We start from the raw sequence: 23,588 nt of genomic DNA on the forward strand, positions 1-23,588 counted from the left end.
TCTTTACAATATTGACTACTTTCTATTAGGTTTTTCCTTGTTTTGATTTCCCTTTTATGTCCTTATAATTGTTTGAGTGTTAAATGGTTGCATGTCTTTAGGCTAGTAAAGAGTTCATGTAGACAGTGAAAATATAAATCAATACTAAAAAAGGAAAAAAAAAAGATGATACTTTCAATTTGTCAACTTAGTAAAATATGACATCAATATATATTGAAAGATCAATTTCAATATCTTTATTTCTGAGAAGTCTGAAATAGATAGAAGCTGAGAAGAAAGGATCTTTTTCTTAATTTATCCTATCAATATAATTCTAATCTAATCCCTAAGCAAAAAAGAAACCCGAGTTTACTGAATCAATTTGAGTTCAACAGGAAATGGGTAAGGTTGTTAATTAAGTTACACATTCTTGTTCAAGTAGCAGTCAGGAAACTTAAGCTTTTCTGTCTTGGTATTGAATTAGGAAGTCCTGTAGTAAATCAGAAATGAGTCTATATCAGTGTTTTTCAAACTCTGCTCATTTAATTCTGGGCATCTTGAGACAGTCCACGTCAAAGAAAGAAACTAAGGGCAAATGGAAGCTGAAGGCAAGGCTTAGCCTCTTCTTAACCATATCAGAGATATTTTGCCTTCATTGTTTCATATTTTATTTTTTACGAGTAATATATTTTTGAGAGTCAGCTCAAAATATTATATATTCTACTAGTCTACACAAACCATTATCCATATGCTAACAGAAAGAGATACCATATCCATTCTCAAAGAGCCAACAAAGTGTTAGTATGACTGCATATACATAAGCATTGAGTTGAGAATCATTTACAAGGCAGTTTATCACAGTTGAGTGAAGAAGCATTTGAAGAAGAAAAGTCTCAGAGATGAGCTGGATTTAGCATATAAGAAACTTACCATTAGCAAGCATGTAGAAGAAAAGTTTTTGTCTTTTTTTTTTTTTTTTAAAGATTTATTTATTTATTTATACAAGCACTGGGTACAGTCAGAAGTGCGGGAGGGCGAGAGAATTCACCAGAGCCAGAGAGGGGAGCAGAACAGGCAGAGTGACATTGAGGGGAGCAGTAACTGCTGAGGGGAGCAGCGGGTGCAGCAGGAGAGGTCTGTTGCGCCATGTGGGATCCTTGCCGGCAGAGGTTTCAGGCAGTATCGCAGCCCAGTGCTCAACCGCTGCGCCACCAGCGGGGGCCCTGTCTTTTTTTTTTTTTTTAAGATGTATTTATTTTTGTACAAGAGCTTGGGTACAGGCCAGAGGTGCGGGTGGGTGAGAGGATTAACCAGAGTCAGAGCAGGGAGCAGAGCAGGTAGATGACCGAAATACACTGCTGAGGGGAGCAGCAGGCGAGGCAGGCGAGGCAGGCGAGACATGAGAGGTCTGCTGTGCCATGTGTGATTCTCGCCACCCGGGATCGAACCCGCACTGCAGAGCCTCACAGCATTGTGCTCAACCCTCTGCGCCACCGGGGAGGCCCAAGTTTTTGTCTTCTATATGTGGGGAAAGGCAAGCAAAGGTTAGAATAGAAGCTAAAAGTGGAATGGGAGGGTCATAGCAAGGAACTGGAAAGAATGAATCAGAATCTTAGAGGATGATTCTATGTGAATGGTGAGACAGGAGAGCAGGAGTAGAGAAAGGAAGATATGACATCAGTTCTTGAGAAGTACACACTAATGAAACAGATTTTAAATATTTTTTTAAAGGAAAAGTAAAAAAGAAATCTGGTCCTTACTTTCCCCATAGTGGAGAAGGATTGTATTAAGTTACTCCCATTCTCCAATCTGGTCCACTCCTTAGTGACAAAAAAGGAAGTCCGTATTATAATTATTGAGTCCGAAAAGAGACAAGTGTGAGAATTCTTCTCATGAAGAGTGCTTAACTCAAACCTAAGACCCGCCAACTGCCTTAAAATGCCATGCTTTAAGGGCCTCCTCTAGTGGCGCAGCGGTTAAGCGCTGGTTCGATCCCCGGCCACCAGCCAGGGTCCCACATGGCGCGCAGATCTCTCCTGCCACCCGCTGCTCCCCTCAGCAGTGTATTTCATCGGTCTGCCTGTTCTGTTTCCCACTCTGGCTCTGGTGAATTCTCTCACCCTCCCACGCTTCTGACTGTACCCACTGCTTGTATAAATAAATAAACAAATCTTTAAAAAAAAATGCAATGCTTTAAGAAACGTATTGAACCAGGGCTGAGGGCTTCTCCATGTAGTTCATACTTAACTACATTTGTGTGACTACTCTGAAGCCCTATAAGCTGATAACTGCCACTAATGGCTTCCCTACAATTATTGCAGATATAATATTTCTCCCCAGAATGGGCTCTTTGATGTACCATAAGTCTGGCACTATAACCGAGGGCCCTCCCATGCTTGTTACATTCATAGGCTTTCTCACTACTGTGAATATCTGATATATAATGACGTGTGTCTTGATTATATATTTCCACATTAAACGGCTTTTTGTCTGTGTGAAGTCTGTGACATAGAGTAGGACACTTACACAGTTTGAATGCCTTGCCTCACTTAATTCAAAAGATTTTTCTTTAGTATAAATTTGCTCATAGCCAATAAGTTGAGAGCTCTAATGAAGGTTTTTCCACACTGCCTATGTGCTTTTTCCCCAGTCTGGAGTCAGAGAAGTCAAATGTCAAATGAGACTTTGCTCTTACTGAGGGTATTACTATGCTCATTATATTCATAAGTCTTCTCAGTGTGGCTTTCAAATGGATTTCTGTTAGGATAGAGAGCATTCCCGCACTCATATGAACTGCAAAGTTTATCTCCTGTTTGAACTACTTGATTTTGGACAAGGATTTGACACTAAAGGAAGACCTAATATACTCATTACCTGCATAAGCCTTCTCCTCAGTATGGTTTTTCTGATGGTCAGGAGTAGGCAACTCTGAATGAAGGCTTTTACACACCCATCACATTTATTTATAGGGTTTCTATGAACTATAATATATCTGCTATTGAATTAGATGAGAATAGTGATAACAGGACTTCCCATACTGGGTCCATTTATAAGTTTTCTCCCCTCAGTGGATTCTCAGACAAGTCATTGGCTGAGAAGTCTGCCTGAGATCTTATCATACTCATTACACTCATAGTTATTTCCGGTAAGGATCTTCTGATGGCCAACCACATATAGGCTTTGATTGGAACTTCGCCACATTCATCCAATCTTCAGTTGTTACCTGGTCATGTCTGCCTTGTTCATTGCCATACCCATAGGTGCCATCGGTGTCCAGCCCCCTGGTCATAGCTGTCAGAACAAATGGGGCAAAGAGGTGGCTCTCCTTGGAGTACTTTTCAGCCTCAGGGAGAGCACCACAGGCTTCAGTGTGGAAAGCAGTGTGGTTTCAGTCACACTGCTAGGTTTAGTGACTCCTAGGTGGTTAACTCCTGGCTCAGTCAGCTCTCTTGGGCATCCACAACACCACCCATTAAAGCCAAGTTGTACCATATCCCTAAGACCCACACAGTCAAAACTCAGATATAATTTTAAAAGAAAAAAAATCATTCTGTTCTTTAAACAATTTGTATGGAAAATTTATAGAATGTCTTTATAGCAGCAAAGTTGCAAAGGTGATGGTATCAAAGTTTTAGTACAAATTTTATATTTGCACTAAAATTGTCTAATTTTTTTTGCTGATTAGTGGATTTGATTTCTTGATGTCTTATGACTTTAGTTATACAATATTTATTATGGATGCATGACTAACCTCTTTACTTCTAATTTCACTTCTCAATCCCTTTCTCTATTAGTGTCTTCTACTCTTGGATCTTTGTGGAAGAAGATAATAAAACTCACGGCGAACAGAGAAGAAAGAATGATTCTAAGTCAGAGAAAGTTGTCTGACAGATGTGTAGGAAGAGAAAGAGTCTGTGAACATCACAACGCCAGGAAGGGCTTTCCAGGTTAAATATCACAAAATATATTAAATGGCACACTGACACATGAGCATCAATAAATTTTAACTTGAATCAAGTTTGAGGTGTCATAGCTAATGATACACTACTGTACTAAGCATGGTATGCACATAATATAAATAAGCATGAAATTAAAACCAGTCTGCATGGGGTCAGCAAATCAACCAGTTTTGAATAAATTGAGAAATCAATTCAGTGAGAAGAATCTTTTTTTTCCCCCCCACTGAACTCATGGATAACTTGTTTCTAAACCAACAAATGTGATGTCAATGTGATCCGAACTGGCCACAGTGCATCAAATGGAACACAGTTTCAATGAAATTAAGTCACTTTTTAAAAGAAATAATTGCAATATAAATTTATAAATTGCTTTTTCCATTTCAAAAATATACAGTGAACTAAGCAATACAAAACAAAAACATTCAATTCATCTACTGAATAACTTACATCACGATCAATCCCTTTTATGCATAGGGCAGGGTTCAGAGGAAGGTGGCAGGTATTAATATACTGAAAAAATTCTTCTAATCTACCAATCTCTTTCTTCAGTACCTCCTGTGAAAAATCATTAGAAAAAGCATTTAAGAAACTGAAAAGAACTTGACTTTTCCTTCAAGTTATAATTTTCTTCTATTGATTAAATAACCTTTAACGCAAGGGTTGCAAACTTGGATGCTTTGGGGTCAGCTAGGTGATGTAATGACATATGAGGAGGTAGTAGGCTAAAGACAAAAGGGAGTGTTGGGGAAAATAGGGAACTAAAGAGTGCATGCCCTTTCTCAGGGATTTTAAATTCAATTAAAAACTAAACTAGAACAAAGCACTGTACTCTTCAAACAAAACACCATGTGTTCGACTTGACCTGTGGCCCACCAATTTGTAATTCCTGCTTTAAGTAATCATCAATGTGCTCCATTTCTGACAATTCCCTGAAATCTTTAGTTTGTAACCCTCAAGATGTATGCTTAGTAGGAATTGTACATTTTAGAAAAATATTCATATGAGGAGCAACAGTGACAAAAAATGGTAATTGCTGATAACACAATCAGAAACAATAATTTCTAAGAACAAATAAATTACTCAGCACCCATGAGTATATTGCTGATACTTGATTCACTCCTTTCCATAGTGCTTTGTGTGTATGAGAGGTCTGACACCCTAACACCACCTTCTCTGACAAAAGGAAAGGAAAAGCAGTAATAATTCATTTAAAACTCCTTTAGCCTGCATTTGAAAATTCTTTAAACCCAATTCTTAAAATAAGGACATCAGATTAATAATGTTTACTTAATTGTCACGAGTTTATCAGCTCTTACTTCTGGCTCATTGACAAATAATAGGATCTTCTCCCAGAATTCAGAGCAAGGTGGAATTGAGACACAATTCCTCTGAGGCATTGTTTCTGTCTGTCCTCCTTCTGTCTGTCCTAGATTTGCCTGAGAATCTCATCTCTCTTTGCACAGTAGACTTAATTAGTGCTTTTTTTTTTAAAAAGAAAAAAAATAGAAAAATATATCTACCAGTAACAAATTATGAGAAATTATAAATGTTTCTCCCTCTCTTTCTTTTTCTCTGTCTATTTTCATTTGAAGAAGTGTTATCACAAAAGCAGTCAGTCAACTTACTAGCTATTGGAGACAGTAATGCCAATACTACTTTGCAACTTGGTGCAAATGGTAAAAAGACAACCAGTAATAAACTTATTAAATATGTGAGGGGTTTTGAAACATGGATAAAAACCAAACCTATAAACCCATTTTATAAATTTTCTAGTGTACAATAAATTGTCCAACACTAGACAATTTTTTTGTATAGCACTAGAAAATAATAATTTGTAGTAATATAGCAATAATAAAGTTATTATATTGCTCATCAAGTTACATGCCTTAAGCCTCTTCCTTGTATCAAAAGTCTATATATGTCCCTATTTAAAAATAAATACTATGCTTAAGCGCTTCATTTTCCATTTTTCCTAGGTAGGTGAAGTAGAGTCATTTCTGGCATTTCACTAAACAAAATGACTTCTGGGAAGAAAAATCTTGGCCTGGGAAAGATTTCAGGGACATTACTTGTTACTATTTTCCTATCATTTTGTTGAAAACTCTCATTGATTTTAGACAGTGGGTGGAGGAAATGTATGAACTCCCTTGAGGACTACATTTATGTTTTAAACCTCTTTTTATCCTTAACTGTGAGTCTGTAGGACATACTCAGTTGTTATTCAGATGTTCTTAAATACAATGAATGTATGTCCACTACCTTACTGCACCTGGAATGTTGAATCGCAGAGAATTTACTTAATGGTCTATATCAATGAAAAAGGAACTAATAATGCAGACATTTAAATAGAGCAAATATTCTTCCATTAGATCAAGAAAAAGAATTGCCAGGTCCATTACTATAATCAGTGATGAAAGAGGCACAATATTTTGACTGTCATCCAAAGCTTAGTAAAAATGTTACTCTTCATTCCACTATTGATTTGTTTCATTTCATTTATTTTATTTGTTTGGCAAAAATATGTAGATTTGGTGAGTGCAGTGTTAGAAAAATCTAGACCTAGATGCTGTACTTTGAACAAAGGTACCCCTAAAATGCCCCTCAGACTTCTCCCCTGAGCCAGAGTTTTATCGAAATTTTTGGAGATTATTTTATCTGGTCTTTTAGGCAAATGGCAAATGGCCTTTAAGTTGAGCTTTTCTTGTTAGGTACACTTTGTGTGCTACATGGCTACACACACACACACACACACACACACACACACACTTATATAAACCTACATCCTGATGATAGACATTAATCATTAGTTTGTAAATTGAAAATAAATACTTGATAAAATTTAAAGTTATATCTTATAGCTAAATGTAGTCAAGAAATTTGTTTAGTGAAGGAATTTCAAACTTAATTGAAGATTTGGAAAAACAACTTCACTATATGAAGATCGATCTTTCAACAAACCTGTCTTTGAGGGTCAATGGAAGACTTGACTTTTTCACCGATGTCCCCTAGAATTTTGATAAGTTTCTTCTCCTTGGAAAACTCATCACTTAAGGCTTTTCCCGCACAGAATTGGACAGCAGCCAACAGCTTCTGATACCAGCTTTTAAAATAAGTTTCATTCTGTGCATCCTTTAGCAGCCTGAAGGAAAGAGAAAAAGAATACTTGTATGTGAGGCTGATTTTTTTAACTACTTCCAGCAGGAACAATAAGTGCATTTCAGACTAATCTGTATTTGGTGGCTTCAGGCAGCTTAACAGCTTAGACTGGAGGGGGAGGGGAAGGGTTGTTTGCTTGTTGGAAGCCATCAAGTTCATTCTGATAGCTAATGAGATTCCAAGAGTGAAGAATCAATAACAGACTTGCCTTTTCTCATTTCAGTTCACAAGACACTTTTCTACTTTCAGGCTTCTTAATTCTGTAATAAATACTTATCTTATAAAGAACATATTTTTGATTTTATAGAATATGGACAAAAGGCTTTACAACTAGTATTTTGTAAGTGACTGCTCTATACTGTGACTCAACCATCAACCTGCATTTTTCAGCTTTTTTTTTAAAGATAGTATTTCCAAACTGACCCATGCTTATATATTGCTCTTTCTTTTTTCTGGTACCAAACCTTGTTTTTACCTGCAGGAAGATATTGGAAAGACAAAAGCATGATTTTTTGTTCAAATCCTGCTCAACAGCTTACAAGTTAATTTAGACCAATTATTTAACCAGGCTAAGATTTTATTTATCTGTAAAATAAAGTTATAACCACAACTCTCTAGAACCGTACAGAACCTAGAATGAGTTAATAATGCATTTGAAAGGAGTTGGTACAATGTGTGCACTAATAAGTCAGAAAATAATCGTTGATGTCTATATTCTTGCCCCTCTAAATCAGCTTCTGCCCTGCCTGACTCTGCTTGTCACAGATATGGAGGCATAAACATACAAAAAATAAGAATACTAAATAATGGAGCAGTGACACATATTTGATTCTGTCTGTTGTGTGACAGTTTTAATCACCTTGAAACTAATTCCAATATGCTAAAACTTTACTTTCTATTATGCCCTGAAACACTGAAAGAGAATAAAAGAGAGAGTAATTCCTTTTAATGTTACCTCTTTCTGATTGATTCTCCCATCTTAACTAATCTCTAGTCTTCTCTGAAAAATTATTAGCATTGAAGAAATTAGAAGAAAATTATTATGAGAATGGAATACTGAAAAATGATTAAATGATGCCAGCTAAAAAATGTTAGATGAGTTTTACTCTGCATTGTTCATTTTACATCCCCTTCCAAAATGTATGATGTTACAGAGTCTCTAACAAATATTTTTATTTGTTCTATGTTCTCTGGGCCTACACATTTAAGTTTAAAAAATGAATAGTCTACTTTTTTTTTAATATGCACGTTTGATCTTGTCATTATTATGAAGTCAACTTATCTTCTAGAACCTCCTTTACTTTCCCAAAGAAAATACAAAGTTTGAATGGAATAATAGTTCTTATTTACTTCTGGAAAACATTTAAGAAAAAATTCAAGGGGCCAAAGATATATATTTGGGAAAAAATATAATCCATTTATACCTGGTTGTTTTAATGTAAATAGACAATGAACAGTTTTTCTACCCAGCCTTATGATAAGATTTTGAAATGTGAGACCTCTAATAAATAAATTATGTCGTTATTTGGAGGCTCTAAGAAAATGAGTGTTGTGTGAGTGTGAATTGGAAAGTTGCAAATGCAAGCATGTTCTTGTACACATCAAGGTTTCTCTCTTCAAATCTCTTAGTATTTTGAGTACTTTGGGAGTAAACCACTTCATAGTATGCTTGGACTTCAATGAGATAGGGAATTGCTGGGAAGAGTGTATATCCCATATTAATATATTGCAGCTTTTTCACATTGAATATTGAGGTTTTTGTAAATATTTTTAACCTGTTCTAGGACATAATTATAAATCTATAACCACCAACTGCTACATAAATGCTGAAAAGAAAGTTATTCTGCATAGGTGAAGTCATTAGTTTTTTCCCAAAATAATTAAAGATATATTTTGGGTTGGGGGTCACAGAAACTGTCTGAATTCTATATTCTTAGAAATGTGTTTGGGTCTCTCATGAGCAGCTGAATTAAGGAGGAAAAACTCAATTTGATTGCTTGCTTAAAATAAAAGTAAGCAGGGACTTGCAGAGACAATATGTGGCCATGTTTTCAGAAGTGTAAAAGCAAAGAAAAGTCAATGTAATCTGTTGGAATTTTTCTTGTACAATATGTTTTATTCAAACCTTGCATTCTGCCAAGATGGCATGCTCTCTTGGTGAGATCTGGTTCAAATTCTATGACTTTTTACCCAACTTGTAAAGAGTTGTTTTTTACATATTGCAAAACTGAAATCATGGAGTGTTGGAGAGGTCTATGAGTCTCCCCCTCTGTCCTTAGGAACAGCTTAACTGGTGAGAGAGATGAACCTATCCTTTAATCTTAAACCACTGCAGAAAAAGTTGGACCATACGGTTTTGAGTGGAGGGTTACTCCTTCTGGGGCAATGACCTTCACCCTGGGAAGTATAAACCCCTTGTGCTGTAGTTTTTACCCACTGTCTTTGTTTGTAATACTGTAGAAAACAGCTGGTTAGTTCCCTTAAGCATTACAGAAAGACAGTATTGTTTTGCCAAAATTATTTCTTTGTTTTCTTTATGTTTAAAGTTAAGGTAAAAGTGTGGAGAAGTATCAAATAAGGCTCAATGTGGAAGGATCAGACTTTTAAAAGGCAGGCGAGGTGGCCATGTTTGTTTGAACTGTGAGGTAAATTCCAAAGACCAGAGAGACCTGTTTATCCTAATGTCTATGAGGTCCTGGGATGACTCAACTTGATATTATTTTGTTCACATCTTATATACTACATGTAGTGGAAACATTAAAGTGAGGATAATTGCATAACATCTAGCTGATTAAAGCTTCTGACAGTGTCAAATATGAGATACAGAAATCAAGAGGGAAAGAAACCATTACTCAGGTGCTGAGCACATTTTTTTTTTTTATAGTTGCAAATTTTTTTATTTTATATATTTTTTACATCATTTTTCATTTTTGCACAAAGTATGCATTTTCATCTTGGTTATAGTACCCATACAATTCCCACCCCCCCCTTATTTTGAGCACATTTGTTATAAGATGTCCTGAAGGTATTTTCCTAAACTAGGGGATCCTTGTGGACCTGGAGAGACTTAGAACAGTCACAAACCATAGCTAGCATAACATGAAGATTTTCCTCAGAAATTAGAGTTTTTCTCCACTTTTTAACACACATAGCTGCTCCTGGTCTCATGGTGTGTGACTTGCTAGAGCGACAGGAAACACACGGATCGTTCTTGTTTCATCAGTCTACCAGCAGGGCAGAGAGGAATAATCACACCCTCCTGGTTTCCTTGGTTTTAAGCTTCCCTTATGGTAGGTCTTTATTTTGGATTAGCAGCACGATATTGCTGATCTAAGGGACAGCCTTAAGTTTTTACCTACTTGTGTATTTCCTTGCATGAAGAGGGAAAGCAATATCCAAGGGAAGAAGAAAACTGAGCCATATAGTGAAGATGAGCGATTTCCCATCACTCCAGGATTTATTCTTCCCATTCCCTCCTGTTTGGTGGCTACTTCATGTGGGGTGAGGTGTATATCTCAGTAGACAAGATTTTAGTGAACACAGGTGCTCATTAGACTGTGATTTCTTCAAATATATTTATGGCTCTTGGACATATAAAAGCTGAAATCCAATTATTAACTTTTAAATTTCCATATTGTGATGAAGAAGTAAAAATATATATTTCTTTAGTATTTACAACTCTATTTTCCTTCTCAGTGGTTAAAAGATTTTACTTAATATATTTCTAAAACCTAAGAGCTTGATACACTATATAGTCCTCACAAAGATAACTGCTTCCTACGACTAGTTCACTCTTAGACTATTGATTTACTTTTTATGAATTACATCACTAGAATTCTGTTTAATTTTATATGTTAGGAGCATTATGTTGGTCAAATCCACAGAAATGAAATTTCTAATCAATAGTTATTTCACCATACATATTTATCAATAAACCACTTTGCAACAACGTTTAAATATAACACTATTAAAAGGAAATACATATAGGAAATAATGAAATCCATACTCTAGAGCTTGTATACATTGGCAGAACACTTAAATAAATAAGAGGGGCCCAGAAGGTGTGTAACTAACTTAATTTTATCCACACACTATGATGCTTATAGGTAATATTTATTACTACCTCAAGAGTAGTTATATTTTCATTCTTGAGATGTACCCATTGTGTTCACACTAGGAGGTAGATTGGATTATTGTTACTGACTGTTTTCTCCTCTGAGGAAGATTATACACACACACACACACACACACACACACATGCACGCACGCACGCACACACACACTTTGCCCTATGATTTTCACTGCCTCCCTATAGGTAGAAGCTACTTCTTCACCCTGGGCAGGGTTGACCAGGTGACTTGCTGTGGCTGGTAGGACATGTTTGGGTGAAATATATCCTCTTGTACATGCAGAGGCCATAAATGTATTATTGTGGTTTGGTCTGAACTCTGGCATTTCTGTTTTTGCCCGGAGAAATGCATATTCCAGTTGAGGACTAGTCCTTCAATCCTGGAATGAAAGAACAATGTTGAGCAGAGCTGAGCATTGCTGTGAAAAAACCAGTGGAGCCAAGTAAAAGTACAAAAATCTGCAGTCTGTGTGCTACGTGAGTGAGAAATAAATCTTTGCTATAAGCCACCGAATCTTTGGAGCTATTTGTTGCTATGGTAAAACTGATGAATATGCCAACATCATACTCTCTTTTGTTCCTTTTTGTTTTGCTTTGTTTTCATTTGTTTGCTTGTATTGCCTTTAGAATATGGGACATATTTTTTAAACATTTCTAATGGTAGCCCTGAGGACATTTTGGGGCAAACCTAATTACTGAAAATAAACAAAAGTCATCTGGAGCCAAATCTGATCAATTAGATGAGTGATCAATATGAGTATGCTATTTCAGATTTTAAAAAACCCTCTGAAAGTAATAAAAATGGCTTTCTTTTATGGATCATAAAATGCCCAAAGGGTATTTAAAAGATGATTTGATCTGGCTCATTTGGGCATGTGTATTCTGTTATACTGCTGAAATTTTATTATTATTTTATTACTACTAACATACTTTTTGACTCATTTAAAAGTATGCATAGGCTCATGCACCATCTGTTGCTTTGTTCAGCTAAGTGTCTGACTATATAGCAGGAGATGCTCTCTGAGTGAAAATGGACTAATGAGTGCAATAGGGCAATGGCAAAAATTTTTAGGGTTTACATAACACAGGACCAGACTAAGGGCCCGGTGGCTAAGGGTAGTGAGAGAGGAAGTACACGTAGCTGTTCTAGGAAACTAATCACTCTGCTGTACTGGTAATAGCTGGAAGACTGGAATGACTGTATAGGAAGCAGACCAGTGGCTTTGGATGAGGAAGCAATAGCATGCTAAGTGAAACTTCTCTTATTGCCTTGGAGTTGGTTACAAGAATAAAGAAAAGAAACAACAGAGCTCATATATTTTAAGCATGTTCCCATCCTAAAAAGCCCAGGCAAACAAACAAAAAGCCCACCCAACTAGTGATCATACAGCTCGTCAAGGTTTGGAGGAGATGGCTAAACTCTCCATGGTACACCAAGCAGTATTTATTTGAAGGTGGCATGAAGGAAAGAGGTGCTTGAGAGTTATAAGTAAATAGCCTAGTGAGGACTAAGCTATTACTATTACCATTTGCCCCTGGTCAGTCTGGTGAAGTGGGAAGCTCAACGAGTCATTTATTTGGGTATGTGCAAATATGGGTTACTGTCTTTTCATTCTCAGGACAGATTTCTTCTTTGAAAGAGCATTTTTTGACTTTTCTTGGGCTAATGTGGACAGGAAGAAAATGCAAGAGCCAGCTAGAGAGAGGGCTTGAAAAAGAGTAGCCCGGCCTAATGTACTCCAATGGTTTGATCAGTTATTCAAAGTTCAGATAAACCCAAGGAAGGTGTTTGTGATCCATTCCTTGTGTAGTAAGAAGCTGAGTCAAAGCTAGATCTGGTGAAAGGTCCTGCAAGGATGCCCCAGGAATGCACCCATAAAAAACATGAAGAAGCAGCTGATAGCCCTCAGAGCACCCTGTTGGAAAGTCAGGGGCAGGGGATTGAAATCACTTCCCTATCAAGTGTCATGGTTACTTTTCTCTTTCTCTTTTCTCCACAATCCAAAGTCAAGACAAGTTAAAACTAGAAGAGAGACAAGGAGAGGTATGAAACAGCAGCAACCGCCTCTACCCAGTGCAGGTTTCCAAAGCTTGAGCTTGGCTGGTGCTGGAGGATGAGGAGAAGGTATGTGTTCAATTGGAGAAGAAAATTAAGTTTTAAATTGGGCAAAATGGGTAGGAGTTTTTGATACTTAAAAGTGACAAAGGAACTATGGAATATACCCTGGTTTGAATTAAGGGATGTAAAGGACAAAGGTGGTATTTTAAAAATAACAGAAACTTTTATTGGAGATTTACAAAACTTAGCTAGGTAAAGGAACTAGGTAAGACTGTTAAAAATCTGAGTCAGTGCAGACAGAAATAGAACTTTTGGAAATGCACTGTTTGTACTCACTGAAAGAAAGGGTCTCAAAATGCAGCATAAGGACTGGAGGATGTTGGCTCAAGACTCTTAGGAGAGTTGGCTGTGAATTTTCTTTGTCTTAATCTCCTTGCAACTGTTCACAGGGTCCATTTGGCTTCATTTGTGGGTAGCCACTGATGAACACTGAACTGTGTTCAAGATATCCAACTTGGGCCTCCCTGGTGGTGCAGTGGGTTGAGCGCCGTGCTGTGAAGCTGTCCGCAGCCTCTGCAGTGCTGGTTCGATTCCGGCTGGCCAGGGAGAATCCTACATGGCATAGCAGACCTCTCTGATCTCGCCCACTGCTCCCCTCAGCAGTACCTTCAGTCCGTATGCCTGTTCTGCTCCCCACTCTGTCTCTGGTGAATCCACTCACCCTTCCATGACTCTGGCCTATACCCCAGCTCTTGTATAAATAAAAATAAATCTTTAAAAAAAATCCAATTGTTTCTTCAGCAATAGGTTAATGCTGCACATATGTGGGCATATAGGTATGTTTTTACAATTATAATTTATAGTCTAATGCAGTTAAATACAATCTATAACTATATGACCAGTCACATATATAATTAGTAAATTATATATGAATATATAATTCATAGTTAAAGAAGCTTAAATGCTATTTTCCTGAAGGAAAAGGAGCGATAGATAGTACCCATTGGTGTAACTACTGTGATCAGGCAATGATACTCTCCTAGGATCAGCTGAGAGCAATGATGGTGGGGGCAAAAGAACTATGGTGTCTCAGTAAGTCCCCTGAGTCTGTAATAAGGAATTGGAGCCTGTGGGGTAAGCCTGAAGCTTTTCCCTCCCACTGCACATACACACTTGGCCAAACAGCGTGGTGTGTGTATGTGGCGTGTGTGGCATGGTGTGGCATGGTGCAGTGTATGCAGTGTGGTGCAGTGCCGAGGACAGAGGATTGCAGTGGAACAGACAGAGGAGTGCGGTCGAGAGTGGCAGAGTGCGATGGAGTATGGCGATGATGAACAACGGAGAGCATGGAGATACCAACAGAGCTGCTAGACCCGGTAATGAATCTATCTGGTATGCGTTGGTTGCGCTACATTTGGTGTAGTTGCCAGGATGGCTCAAAGCAGGATGGCTCAATGCAGACGGGTATGGAACCTTTTGAAACCTGGGGAGGGATTGCCGGGTGGCTGGCCGTGAGCAAATGGTACTCGGTGGCCAGCTTCCTTTCCCAGTGGGCACTTCCCCAGGAATGGCTGGCCAGGGATAGATGGATCCCCGGTATAGTTGGAACAGGCCCTATATGAAATAGAAGAGAACCTGGATGGATACAGTGCTTATGAGGTGGCAGGGGCCATGGGATGGGTTTTTCTCACAGCAAAAGTCTAGGCAGAAAGAGCGATCCAGAATCCAGCAAGTTCAGGATAAGATGGGGAAAGAGATGCAGATACTGCAACAATGTTTGAGGATTCTGGAGGAAAAAGTTCGGAGAAACCAACCCACCATTCTGGAGATGCCAGACTCCTTCTCAGGAGAGGAGGAGAGGGAGGTTGGCCCTTTGCCTGAGTCTCAGCCAATGGTGGCAAACCAACCTGCGATTTCCAGATGCCTCTGGAAAAGAGGAGTCTGGTCCCATGCTCAGGGCCCGCCTAGTGGTGACTCAGAAAACGAAGTGACAGCGACTCATGGCCCTTAGTGGGTGCAGCTGCTGGATCACCACAAATGACGGAATTTACTACCAACCGACCATACACCCAGGCGGAACTGGTGGACTTGGGCAAACAGTTCCGCCAGAAACCAGGGGAACCCTTGGCAGCCTGGCTGCTATGTTTGTGGGACCTGAGGGTGGATGGGATTATTTGCACGGCACAAGAGATGGAGAGACTGGCCTCAGTGACTTTACACCCATCCTTGAGACAGAGGCTGCAGAACAGCTGGCAGTGTGGCCAGGGCGATCACACCCTGCTGGAATGGATAATGTCTGCTATAGAAACAATATGGGCTGATGCAGGAGATGTGCCAGAGACAGTGAGCAGATGGCAGACATACGCCGAGCTGGTACAGGTACTTCGGGAATTGGGGATGTGGCAGGCCATGTTCAATGTGAGTAGTCATGGTCCCGACAACGAGTGTTTCACAGCAGGGATGAGAGACTTGGTATTAAAGAGTGCCCCCTCATCCTCATTTGTATCCCTCACGGCACTTCTAGCACCCTGTGTGGGAAGTCAAATACATGACGTCACAACCATGATAGCTAGCTTGGGTGAAGTCGAGAGCTGGCGTACTCAGAAAGGAATATGGGTAGTTGTTGAACAGTCAAAAGGAATGCCAAGGAGGGCAAGGAAGACTCTTCGCATCACAGAACCTGTTAGAGTTACCAGTAACAAAATGTGGACAGATTTAGTGAGAGGAGTGTAGAGCACACTAAAATACATGCAGAGCCCAATGCATATTTGTTAGAATTATGGAAGCAGCTGCAAAAAGACCAGAGGTTTATGCCCATGAGAAGGATTGCTACTCAGGGGAAGCCTGGAAGCTCCAGGCCTCAGGCATGTGCCCTGCACCTCAAAGACCACTTGCTGCCAACCCTGTCCTCGGGTGATGGCCTGATCACTTTTGAATAGGGTGAGGGCCAAGGAACGCATCTACGGGGGACAGACAGGGACTGGAGGCCACATGTGGCGCTTGCCATCCACTGGTCCCTGACTCACGTGCAAAGAGTTTGTCTTTGGTAGACACAGGAGCAGAATGTACTCTGCCCTACGGAAATCCAGGAAAATTTCAAGGGTCTGCTTGTTACATTGATGGCTATGGAGGCCAGAGTGTCAGGGTGACAGCAGTGAGACTATCTCTGGGGATTGGGCGATTACCCCCAAAAGAGTATAAAGTATATGTATTGCCCATCCCGGAGTACATCCTTGGGGTGGATGTACTATGTGGCTTATGGCTAGAGACCACAGCCGGAGAGTTTTGCCTTAGAGTGTGTGTGGTAAAGGCAATGGTAAGAGGACACATTATGCATCTGCCCATACAGCTGCCAGTCCCTAGGCGAGTGACTAATACCAAGCAATATTGGTTGCCTGGAGGCCACAAGGAAATTACAGGCACAATACCAGAACTGGAGAAAGTGGGCATTGTGCGTACTGCCTACAGCCCCTACAATTCGCCGGTGTGGCCGGTGAAGAAGCCCGAAGGCTCTTGGAGCATGACAGTAGATTATCGTGAGTTGAATAAGGTAGTTCCCCCTTTGCATGCTGCAGTGCCTTCAGTGGCAGGATTGATTGATAGTCTGAGCCATAAAATAGGCATGTATCATTTTGTAGCCGATCTGGCAAATGCTTTTTTTTCGATAGATATAGCTCCAGAGAGTCAAGACCAGATTGCCTTCACGTGGGAAGGCCGGCAATGGACATTTACTGTGCTTCCACAGGGATACCTGCACAGCCCTACTCTGTGGCATGGGCTGGTAGCAGCAGATTTGGCCTGGTGGGAGAGGCCATCTTCAGAGCATTTGTATCATTACATTGATGACATTTGCAGATTTGAAAAGGCAGTACCTCTCCTACTGACACACCTGAAAACATGTGGTTGGGCAGTCAACGAAAGCAAACTGCAGGGGCCTGGACTGTCAGTTAAGTTCTTGGGGGTTGTTTGGTCAGGTAAGATAAAGGTTATCCCTGATGCTATAATAGATAAAGTACAAGCTTACCCCACTCCAACCACAGTGAAGCAGCTGCAAGCCTTTCTGGGCCTGCTGGATTACTGGAGGGCATTTATACCTCACATGGCCCAGCTCCTATGACCCTTGTATATATTGATATGTAAGGGGGCCAGGTGGCATTGGTCAGCTGAGGCAGACACAGCATTTGCCATGGCCAAATGAACTATAAAGACTGCTCAGATCTTGCAGGTTTTTGACCCAGCCTGACCCTGTGAGCTAGATGTGCATGTTACTCAGGAAGGGTTTGGGTGGGGACTCTGGCAGAAATCAGAGAGGCTATGACCTATTGAGTTCTGGTCCCAACTCTGGAAGCGGGCTGAGGTTAGGTATTCCTTAATTGAAAAACAGCTAACTGCAGTATATGCAGCCTCACTAGCTACTGAAAGTATAATTGCCACAGCTCCTGTCTTAGTGAGAACCACTTACCCAATAGCCGGATGGGCACGGGACTGGACGACAAAGTCCCATAGTGATACTGCGCAGATGCCCACTTTGGCGAAGTGGGGGCATGCCTAGAACAGCGCTGCACTCTGTCAACTAGCCCCTTAAGGGAGGAGTTGCAGGAGGTCCTTGGTCTGGTGATGTATGTCAGTATGGATCCAACTTTAGTAGCCTGTTTAGAAGCTCTACCTGAAGTTAGTCCCTGCAAGGAGGAATGAGCACAGATTCCAGCGGAGGCCTGGTATATGGTTGGCTCCAGCCATGGCCAGCCAGCCTCTTGGACAGCTGTGTGTGTACACCCAGAAATAGACACTCTTTGGTTTGAAACTGGGACAGGACAGAGCAGCCAATGGGCTGAACTGTGAGCAGTATGGATGGTGGTGGCCTATAAGCCTTCCCCCCTGTTATTTTGTACTGACAGTTGGGCTGTGTACAGGGGCCTGACACTGTGGATTTCCACGTGGAGTCTAAATGACTGGACAGTCATGCATCGGCCATTGTGGGGCCAGGCCCTATGGAAAGATCTATGGGATCTAGGGCATCAGAAGCAGGTGACAGTTTATCATGTCACAGGACATGCCCCATTAGCCTCACCAGGCAATGATGAAGGAGATACCCTAGCCCAGGTCAATAGCTAGAAACTGCTCCGGGGCAGGATGTTGTGCAGTGGCTGCCCAGATGCTTGCTCCATGCAGGGCATAAGACGCTGTGGGCCACTGTGCATGCCTGGGGTCTACCTGTAACTTTAGAGGCGGTTCAGACTGTTTGTGAACAATGTGTAGTGTGTTCCAGGACTTACCCCCAGAGACCTTTTGCATCTACAGGCCAGGTGTTGCGGGGTCAGGTACCCCTGACACGCTGGCAGATTGACATCATTGGACCATTGCCTCGCTCTGATGGACAACAGTATGCGGTTACCTGTGTGGACACTGCTACCGGGTTATTGGCAGCTTACCCTGCTCCACATGTGAACCAAAAGGCAGTTTTGGTGGCACTGGTATTTGTATGTGTTGCATATGGACGTCTACGGGTAGTAGAGAGCGACCAAGGGACTCATTTTACAGGAGCCCGGGTGCAGCAGTGGGCCATGAACATGGGGGTTGAATGGAAGTTTCACACTCCCTAGAATCCCACAGCTGCAGGGATCATAGAGCATTATAACGGACTGCTAAAGCAAGGACTGAGAGCTACTTCCCCCACTCTGATACTGGCAGGGTGGAGCTGACGTCTGTGGGACGTGCTACAAACACTAAATGAGAGGAGCAGGAAAGGCGGCCTGGCTCCAGTGGAGGCGTTGCTGCATCGTGCTGCTGCTCCCATTCAATTGCAGATACAAACTTTGGATATTTTGTTAAAGCCTGGATTTGGACAGGAGGGCAGCATTTTATTGTCAGCCCCAACTGGAGTGGACCTAGGGCAGACTGTGGACTGGGAATGGCCCTGGACTGTGAAGGCTCCCCACATGCGCTGGGTGGCTCTCATAGCCCCTTGGGGTTGTGGCCTGGAGGCCAATTTACAAATAACACCACGGGTGACTGCATGGTGGCCGCCACGGGTGCGTGTTACCCACTCTGGAGTGGCAGATCAGTGGGCAATCCTAAAGGGGACATTTGTGATGACCTGTGGCCTATTGTGAGCTCTCCACTCTTGCTGCATGACATCTCTTCGCTGGCAAAGCGAGTGTGGTACTCACAACCTGGAAGGCCACTGATGCCAGCTAACACATTATCTTTAGACACAGAATTGGTGTGTATATTGCCAGATGGGAGGCATCTCCCATTGCTGGTACCAATGATTTCTTTATCTTTCCGCCCCTAGGAGAACTGAACTTAGTTATACTGTGATGTATACTGTTTGCTTTTGTGGCCATGGCTGCAGTGTTCATATTTGTTTAAGGAAACTTGTATATACTTGTATATAGACTGTACGGCGGAAAACCCTGAGGGGGGTGGATTGTGGGATAAGTAGGGGGGAAAAGCTTCAGGCTTTTCCGCCCTCCCACTGTGCATGCATACTCGGCCAAGTGGCGTGGCGCGGCGTGGCGCTGAGTGGCGCGGCGTGGCGTGGCGCAGAGTGGTGCAGCGCAATGCAGTGTGGTGTGGTGCTGAGGACGGAGGAGTGCTGCGGAGAGTGGCAGAGCGCAACAGAGTGTGGTGACGACAAACAGCGGAGAGCATGGAGAGAGACACCAACAGGGCTGCTGGATCCAGTAATGAACCTACCCGGTATGGGCTGGTTGCGCTACAGAGCCTTTTCCACGCATCTTGCTGAGGGGGACAGTCAGCTCAGCAGTTACAGGTAAGTAAATAAAGCTCCTACTAATCTGCTCACTTCATATTATGTTAGTGTATTAAATATATGGAATAATGTGATCTAAGAACAGAAATTCTGACTTCCTCCTTCCATTCCAATGCACACTGACTGTTTTAGTCTAAGTTATTTAATTCAAATCATTTTCTTAAATTAAGCAGCAAGCTGCGAATAGCTGTTGGTGACCCGTGTCAGCCCCCACCATTATACTTCCCATGTGTTTATTAATCCTAAAACAAACCAAAATAAAAAGGGGCACATTTTGCCAAAGACAGCCCTGTAAGCGACACTCCTGCATTCCAGCTCTTTCCTTACATTCTGGTTTTCTTCTTTCTCTGATTCCCCAAGAGCCCCTCTACTCCTGCCACCCTTTCTTTGTCAAAACTACACCTAGTTCTACTCTCTCTGGCGGTGTCCTGGGCTCCTGGTCAGGCCTTATCCTTATTCCAATCAAACCTGTGTCTCTCATGATAAATTACACTCCTGTTCGCAGAGATTAATATCACATGAGTATGGAACTGACTGACACTTTGAGAAAATCTCTTCTGCCTCTCACATTTATTAGGCGAGGAAGATAAAAATGAAGGAACTTGCCTAAGAACTAAAACCCAGAGTTCTGAATCACTCACTACCCTGAACCCTTCAGCAGCACCATGTTCTATGTTTGCTATGGGCTGAATGTCTCTGCCCCCACCCCTGCCAAGTTCATATATTGAAGCCTGAACTTTAATGTGATGGCATTTGGAGGTAGAGCCTTGGAAGTGATTATGGTTGGGTGAGGTCCTGAGTGTGGGGCCTTCATAATGGGATGAATACCCTCACTGGAAGAGAGATGGGGGCTCTCTCCTCTCTCTGCCCTGTGAAGTCACAGCCAGAGGCATTTAGCATCCCTCTGCAAGTCAGGAAGTGGGCCCTTGCAGAAGAAAATGGAATCTGATCTTTGACTTCCTGGCCTCCAGGAAATAAATTTCTGCCATTTAAGGTCACCGTTCTGTGTTTTGTTATGGCAGCCTGAGATAATGAACAGTGTCCTAAAAACCACCATTTAAAAAACAGCTGTCTACTTGTACCACCCCTGCTTTTGGCTTTTTGTATTCCTAGTCTATAATATGTTGAAGGTGGTGTTACTCGGTGAGTTATCTACCGGCTCCAGGACTTCAAAATTTTAATCCTTAATGAGTTTATCAAACATTTATGCTATGTTGGACCTTTTTCCAAGCATTCTGCATTGCAGTGTTAGATAAGCATCATACTCGCTCCACGTAATATGATTCCTTCCATTTTACAGGCTAGAATATTGTGGTTTTCAGAGAGGGAGTAACTTGCCCCAAATCACCCATTCATTGGATCAGGGGCTCAAATTCAACTTAATCTGATGCCAAAGAGTTTGCTCTTCAGCATCACGCTGCACTGCCCCCTGATATCCTAACATGGGTACCTGCAGATGCTTTATCTTGAGACTAATATGCAATCTAGGAATTTTTTATTGCTACTTTCCCAGTATGTGTCTCTACAGTCTTTATTGCTTTCCAACCTTCAGACATCTCATGCCCTCCTAGTTGTCTTCTTCTAAAGTTCCTCTTTTCATTTTGTCCTGCTACTTACAAAGTTCCTGCAAAACTCCAACAAAAATGCCAATAATCTTTTCCTTTCTTCTTTTACTATTTATTGAACTTTTAAGAAAGGGATATTACTTAAGTTGATTTTTGTGTGAGATATTTATTAGCAGGAATACTTTCATTTCCTTTACCTACCCTGTGTAAGGAATAGGGAATGTGGATCCACTTTGATAATGCAAATCTCACACCTGACTTGACCACCTCATCTCCATCTCTCCTCATTCAAGCAAGCAAGGACACAATTTACAAGGGTCTGGTAACTAGGCCACCCTGGGGTGGTTTACAAGACAAGTGGTAGTGCTGGGTGGAACTAGGAAAGTGCAGAGAGGAGAGGTTGGAGTGAAAGGAACACCTGGTACTTGAAGACCTAAGCATCCTGAGCTGTGCTTACACAAAAGATGTACCTGAACTGTCTCTCCTAAATTGGTTCTGTGATTCTAAGTACTTCCAAGTTGTGGCAGAAGAAAGGTGGGGACTCACTAACATCAGTACATGGGCCATAAGATAAATTCAACTTGACATAGAATTAATGCTGCTGTCTCTGCTCATGGAATTTTATTTTACTCTTTTTTTCTGATTTACAGGTATTCTTGCAAAAAAATATACATAAGTTAACTTCAAAACCCCTCAAAGAGATGTTGCCTATCTCCTCAACAGTTGTAGTCTTATCAGAATCACTTTAAAATACTTAAATGTTCTAGTATTTATCAGTACGTTAAATGTCAAGCTTATTTAAGTGTTAATCATCAGATCACTGGGGCCAAAGGGCATGAGGATGGATGGGCCTGTGAAGCTCTAGCTCATTTTTTCCATATGAGGGCTCAACTTCACCATGCCAATGGTGGCTGTTAGAATGGAAAGTCAAGAGACCCGTCACTTCATCTTCTCTGCTACTGCTCTCTAACAATCCCACAGGGAGGCACTTGCCTCGAAAAGCTGGACTTGATAGCTTCTCTAGTCTCAGCGTGCAACTACCTTGCCTTCTCTTGGGCAGGTCCCACTGTGTGCTTCTGGAATTTTAAATTAATGTAATGGATTTCTAGGTTTCCCCTTGCTTACTCTGAAAATATGTGCTGAACTGAGTTTCTAACTGAGGCTCTTTTTCTTTTTTTTTTTTCTGGATACATGTATAGTTACTTTAAAGGTAGTATAAGCATCTTTTTCATAAAGTTTCCTTAACAAAATTTCTTTGAACAGCAAGGCAATTCCTTTGCTCTATGAATGTTTCATAAGAATAGCAACCTAATAATAAAAATCCTCTTTACCCCTCAGCCTTTTGTTCTTGCACAACCCTCTGGTGAAAGCTGTATAATCATCATATTGTGCAGTGAACAATTCATGTATTTGAACACAGCCAGAGGGGCAGGTTTATAGGTGTAAGGCAAAGCAGGCTTTGAAATTCCTATTCCCCAGAACCTCAGTTTCAAATCACAGCTGGGGTGGCTGCTACCCCCTTCCTTCTTCAGAGTCACAAATAGCATGGTTTAGTCTGTGAGGATATTAAAGGGTCCCTGGGATATTACCCATAAGATTTGGAGCTGTGTTTGATGTCCTGAGAAAATTTCTGGGACATTCTTGTTCAACATCATGAAATAACATGTCCCCTGAAGTCGGCCAGCACCTTTTAATCCCATTCCTTTTGGAAATCCAATAAAGTCTTAACAGAGTTCTGTGAGGCCTCCACAATCTACCTGGATGATTTTCTGTTGACTTATGTGATAGTATGGATACTGTGGTTTAGATGTTACTTTCTAGACAAGAATAATTACTCTGGCCACTATACCATACAAATGTAAAAAGATTGCTGGGCACTTCCAGTGTTCTCTGTATGATTGCACAAGTAACAGCGGTTCCAACCTCAGTCTTTCTATGTGTAAAATGATAATAACCTTCGCCTGGT

General features: G+C 41.1%; 1 protein-coding gene across 4 annotated transcripts in view; it reads right to left on the reverse strand.

Annotated features, from left to right (window-relative positions):
• The window catches only part of PIK3C2G (phosphatidylinositol-4-phosphate 3-kinase catalytic subunit type 2 gamma), a gene marked incomplete at both ends in the record, with an annotated part of 286,347 nt that overhangs the window by 104,652 nt on the left and 158,107 nt on the right, over positions 1 to 23,588 (reverse strand). For all 4 annotated transcript variants that reach the window (XM_084255119.1, XM_084255118.1, XM_084255117.1 and 1 more), the window contains 2 exons: positions 4,386 to 4,493; positions 6,897 to 7,077. In XM_084255119.1, coding sequence (XP_084111245.1) covers positions 4,386 to 4,493; positions 6,897 to 7,077 — 289 coding nt within the window. The remainder of the gene's footprint in view (positions 1 to 4,385; positions 4,494 to 6,896; positions 7,078 to 23,588) is intronic.

This window comes from Talpa europaea, assembly GCF_964194135.1.
Source record: "Talpa europaea genome assembly, chromosome: 15".
Lineage (NCBI taxonomy): Eukaryota > Metazoa > Chordata > Mammalia > Eulipotyphla > Talpidae > Talpa > Talpa europaea.